The sequence below is a fragment of the Argentina anserina genome, chromosome 6 (assembly GCF_933775445.1).
Source record: "Argentina anserina chromosome 6, drPotAnse1.1, whole genome shotgun sequence".
In the NCBI taxonomy this organism is placed as follows: Eukaryota; Viridiplantae; Streptophyta; class Magnoliopsida; order Rosales; family Rosaceae; genus Argentina; species Argentina anserina.
This window is the reverse complement of record NC_065877.1, coordinates 32,864,672-32,875,310: the sequence shown is the minus strand read 5'-3', so window position 1 is coordinate 32,875,310 and position 10,639 is coordinate 32,864,672. Positions and strand designations below refer to the sequence as shown.

The 10,639-nt window shown below is 37.5% G+C and overlaps 1 protein-coding gene across 1 annotated transcript; it reads right to left on the bottom strand.

Annotated features, from left to right (window-relative positions):
* Window positions 1-276: 276 nt before the first annotated feature.
* Window positions 277-1,668, bottom strand: LOC126797338 (coumaroyl-CoA:anthocyanidin 3-O-glucoside-6''-O-coumaroyltransferase 2-like). Its single transcript, XM_050523977.1, has one exon. It carries the CDS (start codon window positions 1,666-1,668, stop codon window positions 277-279), a length of 1,392 nt encoding a protein of 463 aa, XP_050379934.1.
* Between the last annotated feature and the right edge of the window lie 8,971 nt (window positions 1,669-10,639).

The following is a 10,639-nucleotide window of genomic DNA, read 5'->3' as shown; positions in this document are numbered from 1 at the left end:
ATTTGTAAATTAAAATTTAATTCTGAAACAGCTTGTTGCATTGCTAGAATCTGTGGTACTTCAGATTGATGCAATACAATTGATGCTAATTTATTGATTATTACCATTAGTGGATAAGTAAAACTTCTGGTCATTTCTTCACCTTACATGTGAGATTAATAAAATTTAAAATTAATTGGAGAGAAGAAGAAGAAGAAGAAAAAGAGAGACAACACGAACAATCCGAAGCATTCTTGCCGGGCTAGCTTAATCATTCCCGTGCAAACTCCTTGTGCTTTACGATTCCACACCAGCAAATTCCAAAGCTTGGTTGAAGATGGAACTGAAGCAATCCATTTGTTCCCTCTTCAGCGCCAATAGGATCTCAACCCCTCCTTCGTCATCTCTACTATTACTCACATAAATACATCTGTCGAAATCAACGTTAATCACCTCACACTTCTTAGGTCTCCCCCAACCAAAATCAAGCTCATTATAGAAATCAAATCTTGGGGAGCCAGCAAGAGTGGTAAAATGTTCAGGATTACTATTTGCCCTGAGCCAACCTGCAGTCCAGTCCTCTGCCCCTCTCAGAACCCCATTCTCCAAATCCTTTACATTGTTTCCGATGGCATTCACAGCTGCAACTATCCCATTTTCTCCGACAAGTTCACTCTTCATCGCTTGCGCCGAGCGAAGTGACAAACAGTTCCCAAAGTATGATCTCGGCAATGGATATCCAAGGCGGTCTCTGCAATCTGCTGCGAAATTGAAGCGACATTGCATGTCATCATCAGTGGTCTCCTCTGTTTTTACCATAGAAACCCATGCAAAAGCGCATACGACCACAAAGGATGAAATATGTGCTGGCTTAGAACCTTGAAGTTTGACGAACAAGTTGGAGACCCAGAGTTTCATTATATGTATTTGATCTCTACGTAACTCAAAAGTTGTTCGAACTTTTCCAATGAGGAGTGGAGTGCTCGAGGGCTCAGATTTGTTAGGAGACCAGCGTCTCCAATCATCTAAGAACTTGTTCTTTAGGTCAAACGTGTCTTTAATCAAACCCCTGTTATGGCATGGTAGAGACTCGATCTTAACGTCTGCTCCTCCAACTCTACATACAGAGGCCCAGAACTTCAAAAAATGATGAAATGAACTCTCATCAGCCAAGACATGATCACAGTTGGTACCAATGCAAATCCCAGAGTCTGGGAACACGGTGATCTGCACCGCCAGAAGAGGCGCCACACGTGTGCCGTCCTCTAACACGCTCGCAGGTGGCAGCGCTGGAATGAGGAGGTGACATTCTTCAATGTCTTCTACACGGTTGGACGTAAGGCGATTGAAATCACCTGAGGACTCAGCAATTGTCAATGGGAGTGAGCCGCCTGCGGTATACTGTATATAAGGCTTGGAGGGTGGCGGAGGGCATTTGAGATTTGAGGCCAAGGGAAAGAAGTGTTGGAGAGTGAGGGAAAGGGAGTATTTGAGCTTGGGAAGGATACACTGGGTGAAATGGTTAAGGGGGTGAGGGAACTCGAAGGAGAAAACACTTTCATTGGGACGAGGGAAGAGAAATACAAAGTCGAAGAATGTCAGTGGGAGAGGGGTGGTAGGAACTGAGCCGGGTGGTGGAGAAATTTGACATTGCTCGATGACCTTCACTGAGCTGCAGGAACCGTTCATCTCTTTCCTCTATTTCTTTTCTTGCTCTGTGTTTTCTATTCACTGTCTTACTTTGTTTTCTTTTCCTTTGTTCAGTGTGAAGGTCACACGATCTATAAATACGAGTTGTTCTGACCAGGTAGTAGATGAATGAGAGCTAAACAAATATGTGGTTTCCTAGATTGTGAACGTAATTTCTTTTCTTACTCATTGTTGTGGTTTGAATGATCAAGACGCCGTTACATAGAAAGTTCGAAACAGTTGTATGAAGAAATTATGCATGGGATGTTATAACTTGTGGTAGGAAGGAAAATTAATGCTGTAGCGTATATCGTTATACTCTTTTGAGATTAATTATCAGATAGCTAAGCAGCTGGCATAAACAAAGGAGAAGATTTAGTCATTTAGATGTTGATTTTTGCACACTTCAGTTTCAAATGTTAACTTATATAACGGATCAACTTGCTTTTAATAACTTACTATGAATGTTCAGCCAGCTACAAAGGCATATTGGCAGCCTCACATTAGTCACATATTTGAAATCGTAGGTCCATCGGGTGAGAGGATGGAAACCCTCATTATTTAATATTTATCAATCTATAAATTATGAAACTGTATGGCTTCGTTTATTGTAATAAAAATGTAATACAGTGAGTTAATTAACTAGCACACGTACACTTTTACAGTTTTTTTTGTAAAATATAACAACTAATAGAAAAACAAAGATGAGTTGAGGTGAGAGAGCATCAAAGCTAGCTAGTTTGCTAGTTCATCCTCTTTTATTCATACATTATTTGTCTTCAGCTCAACTTATACATAAATTATAGCAGCTCACTTTGTAGCACCATCAGTACATAGCCATTGACCCACGAAGAAGCTCTTGCAGTTGATATTAGGGTTGATTGAAAGGAAGGATTGGAGACTGAGATTGAACTTTTGAGCTACACTACCGCAAGTGTCACCTTCCTCTGCACCATAAACAGCATTACAGACCAGGGTTGGAGTCCTCGTCGCAAATCCAACTGCACGCATTAATTGAGCATATTGTATGTATTAGATAAATGCGCGCACAGAATATAAAAATTCATATATACACCAAATTAAAGAAAAAAAGTCGACCATATAATCGAAAAAAAATAACTACTAAGGATGAAAAATATCCCTAACCAGCAAATCGTTTACTCTCAGCTACTGAAATGATGACAAGAAGAGTAACAACTAAAAGCAGAATCAAGTTAGACTTGGCCATAATGTTCCTCGTTGATCTTTTTGAAAGAGTTCCTCTTTGATCTATATAAGCAAATAACGTACTCTATGTCTTTGATTCTTTAGACTTTGGGTTTATGTATTTAAAGAGAAATTATGCGGATACATTGTAAACTATGATTCCTATCGTTCAATATGAGGCCGGCTTGTTTTACTACATTGGCCTGTCATGGGATTTACCCCTAAATTTTGCATTGGTTTGTTCAATATTGCCTGTGTGGTTGTGATTTGCTTTTATTAATATTATGTAGCACAACTCAAAAACATTCATTCTCTTTGTCTTCTTCTACACTTTAGAGTTAAATATATACTTGAGATTTTGCCATTTTGGAAGCGAGTAAATGAATGTATTCGATAAACTGACATGTTACTGTGAAGTTGTTCGTGATCTAACATAATCTCGAGAAGTTTTGCGATGCAGCCATCTGAATATATTCTTCTTGTAGTTCTATCATAGGATTGTTTATTTACTCTTCTGGAATTTCTTTTGGAGATAATTAGACATAAACCCAATTTTGAAACTCCCACTTAAATATAAATCCACACCTAAATTTTTTTTTAATCTAAACCCAAATTAATTATTTTAACCTAATATTTTTATAACAAATATTTTTCATTTAGAATGATTTCACTTTTTTACCCTCTAGGAGTATAGGTTGAGAAACTGAAACTCCTCCTTAAAAATAACTTTGACTAACTTTTTAATTTAGTTAACATTTAATTATATCTATCATAAATGAAAATTACAATTTCATTTTCGAGAAATTTGAGAAAATCGGGTATCAATATTAATCTAGAGAAATTATATAATATACAAGAGTGAAACAGAGGTATGATTGAATGAATTTTGATTTTTTCTTATTTAAGACGATTAATTATTTGAATTTGTCATAATGAGCCTTAAATTTTACCTTAATTTTTGTTTCTCCATCTCTTGATGTCTATTTAGCTTCTTATCACTTTATGTTATGAAAGATTTTTTTCATATACTTGAAATATACTTTTTATTCTCTCACATATTCAGCATATTGAAAGCACATATCATAAACTAAAACAACCTTACACACTATAATTTAAAGAACATAATGAAATCTCCATAATTGCCAAATTTCAACACTATGGATGCAGATCTCACTACCTATTAAACAATTATCCACTTTACGTATATATATTAAACATATGTAAATCATGTTACCTACTAAGTAGATTTTAATGCTCTATAGAATAGAACTTCTTACATCAACCTTAGATGCATAACAAAACCACACTTACTCTACAGATACAAATTCATACCAAATTGTGAAACCCACCTACTCAACAGAATTATGAAACCTACAAATCCCAACCAATACACAAGTAACCATATGAATCCTCTCACATATTTAGCATACTTAAGGAAAAACATACATATTTCGTAGAATCACGTACTCCACTGAACAATAAGAATTATATTTTTTATTTGTTACATAGATTTTTCAGATTTAGCAAATAGACACACACACACACACACACACACTGAAAACATAGAATAACAAAAATACATACTCTAAAGTAGTACTTGGGTAAGAGATTTGGAGGTGACAAGGAATTTCAAAAATGAAGGAATTTCAAGGTGAATGGATTAATATAAAGTGATGAGATATTAAAATGAAGCTATAATTAAGCAATTCAGAAACATACCAAATGCATTGGTACGAGTGGCAAAGAAAGTAATTTTCATCAAGAACAAGTTTTATTTCTTAAAGCAAATAAATTTTTTTTATTTCTTATTCAACCTAATTGAAATAGTTTTAAGGGTGTGTTTAGATTAAAAAGGGTGTTGATTTTTGGGTCTATAATTAATTATTCTTTTGTTTTTGGTTAGAATTACTCTTCTAGAAATAGTTTACCCTAAAATCAGTATTTAAAAGATAGTGAATTCGTATATAGAAATAAAGGCAATAATGCATCAATGTTATTTCAATACTCCCTGCGGATCAGCGACAACTTCTAACTTCCAACTTAATTCTAAATCCTGATACTGAAAAACCTCGATCTCTGATGTTTTTATAGCGAAGTGACAAAGAGTTCCCAAAGTATGATCTCGGCAATGGATATCCAAGACGGTCTCTGCAGTCTGCTGAGAAATTGAAGCGACATTGCATTTCATCATCAGTGGTCTCCTCTATTTTCACCATAGAAACTCATGCAAAAGCACATACAACCACAAAAAGATGATATATGTGTCGGTGTTGGCTTACACATAGTGGGCTTGTCCTAAGTTGATCATGTGAGCAGCACATGTCCTAGGTTAATTATACCTTGAAGACATATATGGCTTGCTAAACAGCCGCACGAGAGAGTTGAATAGAGAGGAAGAGAAGCATAATTGCAGTCATATACTTGAATACTCCTACTGTTTTTTCTTTGGTGGTGGTGACGTAGCTATCCAAATTTGAAGCCTTAAGAGCTTAGTTATTAGGGCTGCTATATATTGTAATTGAGAAGTAAGTATTACTCTCATTTTCTATTGATTAAAGAGGGAACTAATACTTTTTGGTGTATTGGGTTTTGGTGGAGAGAGTTATTATTAACTCTAGTTGTTTGTTTCTCATATTTGATCATAGTGGAATATTTGCCGGCTCTGAGAAGTGGACGTAGCTCAATCACATTGAGTGAACCACTATAAATCTTGTGTCCTTATGTTTTCTTTTCTTTATTATTCCATATTAATATTGTTAATATGTGCTAGCTTAGAACCTTTGAAGTTTGATGAACAAGTTGGAGACCCAAAGTTTCAATCTATCTATTTGGGCTCTACGTAACTCAAATGTGGTTCGAACTTTTCCGATAAGGGATGAAGTGCTCGAGGGCTTACATTTCTTATGAGACCAGCGTCTCCAATCATCTAATAACTTGTTCTTAAGGCGCTTAATTGAAATCACCGGAGGACTCAGCAATTGTCAATGGGAGTGAGCCGCCTGCTGTATACTGTATATAAGGCTTGGAGGGTGGCGGAGGGCATTTGAGATTTGAGGCCAATGGAAAGAACTGTTGGAGAGTGAGGGAAAGGGAGTATTTGAGCTTGGGGAGGATGGTTTGGGTGAAATGGTTAAGAGAGTTAGGGAACTCGAAGGAGAACTCTCATTGGGACGAGGGAAGAGAAATACAATGTTGAGGAATGTCAGTGGGAGAAAGGTGGTAGGAACTGAGCCGGGTGGTGGAGAAATTTGACATTGCTCGATGACCCTCACTGAGCTGCAGGAACCACCGTTCATCTCTTTCCTCTATTCTTTTTTGTATTGCTATCAGAAACTTACTTTGTTTTCCGATCTGTTTACTGTTTAGTGTGAAGGTCACAAGCTTTATAAATACGAGTTGTTCTGACCAGGTAGTAGTAGATCAATGAGAGCTAAATCAATGTGTGGTTTCGTAGATTGTAAACGTAATTGCTACCCTGACTTATTGTTGTGGTTTGAATGATCAAGACGCCGTTATTTAGAAAGTTCGAGACAGTTTTAGAAATACATTATGCATGGGAAGTTATAAGTACTTGTGGTAGGATGGAAAATTAATGTTGTAGCGTATATTGTTATATTCTATTGAGATTAACTACCAGATAGCTAAGCAGTTGGCATAAACAAAGGAGAAGCAAAAGATTGAGGAAGGTTTAAGGGCGTCAAGGAGAAGGTTTCATGTGTTGAACGGTTGAACCTGTTATCTTTGTCAACGAGAAAATTATGTCTGTAAATTTTGAAATAGAATTACATGAAATAATGTTTTTTTTTTGAAATATTATGAAGATTATTACGTTGTATGAATAATCTCGTGTGATGATCACGTGCACAATAAAGTTATGGAAGTCATTGTCCCTAACTTTTTTTTTAATCAAAAATCAACTCATTTGTATTTCAGCAGGCAGATGCATAATTAAAATAACACGCCTGAATGTCGACAAAAAAATATACATTTTTTGACTCAATAAACAAGCTATCCATAAATAAACCTAGCTAACAACTAGCTATCACTTAGGTAAAACTAGCCAATCAAGATTCACTCACATTTTCTTAGTCATGAAGCACAAAATCAACAACATACATATGATGTAGAAGACCTAAATAAATTTTAACAACCATACCATTGTACGACTGCGACGCAACTCAAATTAAGCCAGAGAAGAATGGGTCATAAAGACCCAATCCAACCAGAGTGAAAGTCTAGATCGTTGTAGGCCTAGATCCAAAAGAGAAGGATTAGACCCCTAAAACAAACAAACTAGAGGCCTCACCAGGCCTAAAGGCCAACCCATGTTTGGTCAAATCTCCTAAGGTCAACCCTAGCAAGGAGACGAATTTGCCAACAGGAGCCGCTTTTGAAATCGGTGCCGCCCCCATCACTGACCCAACAACTTCAAGCACCACCACATCGTCTTTGTAGGCACCACCAGAGGAAATCAATGCCCCAAAGAAGAGCCTAATGGCACCATCCCAAAAGAACCCTAGAGCACTAAAGTTGACATGTGGTTGCCGTCGTCGCCATCTTCAACCACTCAACAGTAGCAACATCCAAACCATCACCCCCATGATAGCACAACCATCTAAATTGCTCCCACCAGCAACAGCCCCCATGGGAGCCAAAGCACTATCAACCACACAATCTACTTTGCCAGCAGCAAAAATCTTCGGTCTTGGGCCGAATACCACCATCACTTCCAAGAACAGAAATTAGATCTCATTTCCCACTCAACACCCCTAAGCAATGGATCACAAGGGGAGGAGATAGCAAGGATAGTCAGAAAAAAGCCAAACCACCCATTGTCTTCCCATTAAAGAGAGGAAGAGAAGAAATCCAAGCCTTCCTAGATAGGTGTCCACCGAAATCAGCCATGTACGAGGATCTCCGTTGTCGTTGAAATTTTGTCGTATCTAACCCTAGTAGAGAGGCCATAGACAAATGATAGGTGAAAATTTTGTCCCCAACTATTTAATTGGTACCAAACCATATATAATTAGATGTTGATTTTTGCATACTTCAGTTTCAAATGTTTATTTATATAACTTAATAGGCAAAATTGCCAATTTGTACTCTAAATTTGGCCATAATTGTCAATTTATATTCCTAATTTACAATTAAGTCAATATACCTCCTAAACTTGGGAGGAATTGCTGATTTACATCTCATCCGTTAAGTTTAATATTTTCCATCCAATTTTAAGTCACATATTATGCAAGTGAGGGGTACTATGGTCAACAATCTTTTGAATAATTAGAATAAAATGAAAACAAATATTTATAAGCATTTTTTTGTTTTTTGTCTTTGAAACATATTATTTTCTATTTACATGGAATAAGTATGTTAAAAAAAATTAAAAAAATAAATAGTTGTTCCAGGAGAATTATTATTCTACCATTGTGTGTGTCTTAGCCTTATTAGGTTTTCTGTTAGAGATAGATTCGCATCTCTGTAATAGATTAGAACTCCGAATCATACGGGATTGTGGTTATCTAATGTCTATATATAGGCCCCATTATCAATAAAGTGTTACAACATGTTCCATTACGTTGTTATTATTCTTGTTTCGTTCATCCTACAATACGTTATCAACACTTTGTTCTAAAGTGTCTGAGCGACGAGGCCATTACTAAAAAAAATTAACCCTAGCCCTGATATTTTGTCCCCCGGCGACCTATTTTCCTTGTATCGCCAAAAAATTAGATCATATGCCGAAAAATTGTTGTTGGAAAGGAAAGAAAAAGAAACAATAGAAATCATTTCTGCTCTGGGTACCCATATAATTGCTATGGGCACCTATCTTCTTCCGCATCTGATTCTGGTAGAACATCGTCGCCCCAGCCTCGTTGGCTGCCCGCCCAACGCTGCCTTGTCGTCATTGAGGGATCACAGACTAGTGCCACCTTGCGCTATCGACCCATAACCCTTGCGTCCTCTGCCTAGACCAGCGCTACTCAATGTCAACATCGTCAAGCTTCCTTAACGTTCTGATGACCCAGCTCGCACGTCTCCCTCGACGATTCTGGATCGACGCCATTAAGCAAAAACCGACGTCAAATCCTAGCGGCTCCTCCATCAATTTCCTCTCGACGACGGTCGCCATCAAATATAGTCCGACCTGGTCATTCAAGGCGATCTCCGGGCATAACGCAGCATCCCAGCCTTGCATGCGCCTCCGTCTGCAGCTAACGCATACCTGATGACATTTTTCCAGTCCAGTTTCGCAGATCGTCGACGAGGAACCGCGGCAGCCGTGACCAGACTCGCAGCTGATCCGACCCGATTCCTCTAAAACCCGACCCGAGCCCAATGTCCTATTGGCCCTATAACTCTATTTCCTTTTCTTTTCCTATTCAATTTTAATCATTTATTTGCACGTTTTATTTTGCTAACTACGTTTCATGTGCTCGTATAGGAAAAGTGGTCAATCGTCGTACCATTGTGATGACATGCATGCCAGAGATGAACGTTACTCAAGCGCTTTTTATGCCATTAGTACGAAGATCAACAAGGAAAAAAAATTCATCAAGCAACTTTTCTGCACGAAGATCGATTTGCAGAGCAATTAAATTATATGCGGTCTATTTGGCAGACCAACAAGTATGTTTTTCTTAAAATTGCTACTTTTGAACATATATATATATATAAATTATTGGGCGCTATTAGCCTTCTTCATGTCTCTTTTCCGGCCTTTCTTATAACGTCGATGAGACCAAAAAGGGATATGATTCCCCTCTTGGTCGACGTTTTTCGTGTGACGGTCCTGGATGAGTCACGTTATTATCTAAAGGGAAGAAATCGATTTCGTGTGGTCGCCTGAGTTCACCGCTGTTTTGGGTGCGATCATGAGAATCGCCGATATGCATCGATTATTTTGTGACCATATACATCACAACCCTTCTAATTCCGGTTACATACTTGAATAGTTTTGATTACTTGAAACCTATACAACCCTCGTTTCTTATGGATGCGTCGCCATCGCGACTGCTATTTGAATGTTTGAGTTTTCTTAAACTCATGTCTATAAACGATAATCACAAGGTCTACGTACTCATTTATTTGAGTTGAAATTCATTACTCTGATGCAGCACTATTTACTGACAAAAGATCCCAAAAATAACGAATTCTAAGGGACACACTAAAAGTGATTCAATAATCGTCTATGACGTTGTATTACCAGAGTTGAGCGTGATGCATGCTCCACATCCGAGAAATACATAACATTTTTGGCACCTGTATCTATTTTTTGAGGAAATTTTAGCTATGAAAATGTAACATTCTTCCATTCTCAAGTAAGCACATTTTTTAGCCTCAGGCTAAGGCTCCACCCGATTATTCTCTAGAATCAAAACCAGAAAGAAGCGAGGTGCGTAGGCACAAGTATTTCGCCCATCATCAAGATATATTCTATAAACATGTGTATATCAACTAAGTTTCTGTGGGACGCTACAGACTCCTTTTGTTGATGTTAGAGAATAATAGAAATCTCTCAAATTGATCGTATAAGCGCGGGGGTGTGTTTAATGGATTGATCTCCCATGAATGATGATGTATTCACTTATGCTCTTATTCCATCGTAAAGTATCAACAATGAGCAACTTGAGCGAAGTGGAAAGAATCAATACATGTTGAACTAGACTTGTTATGATAATCATTGTTCGTAAGTGTAATGAGAATGATTAAGTCATGAGATATTTGCAGGACTTATGACGCAAAGATTGTCTCATTATCCTAG

Excerpts from the sequence above, each read along its gene's own strand:
- LOC126797338 (XM_050523977.1), bottom strand. The coding sequence starts at position 1,668 with ATGAACGGTTCCTGCAGCTCAGTGAAGGTCATCGAGCAATGTCAAATT.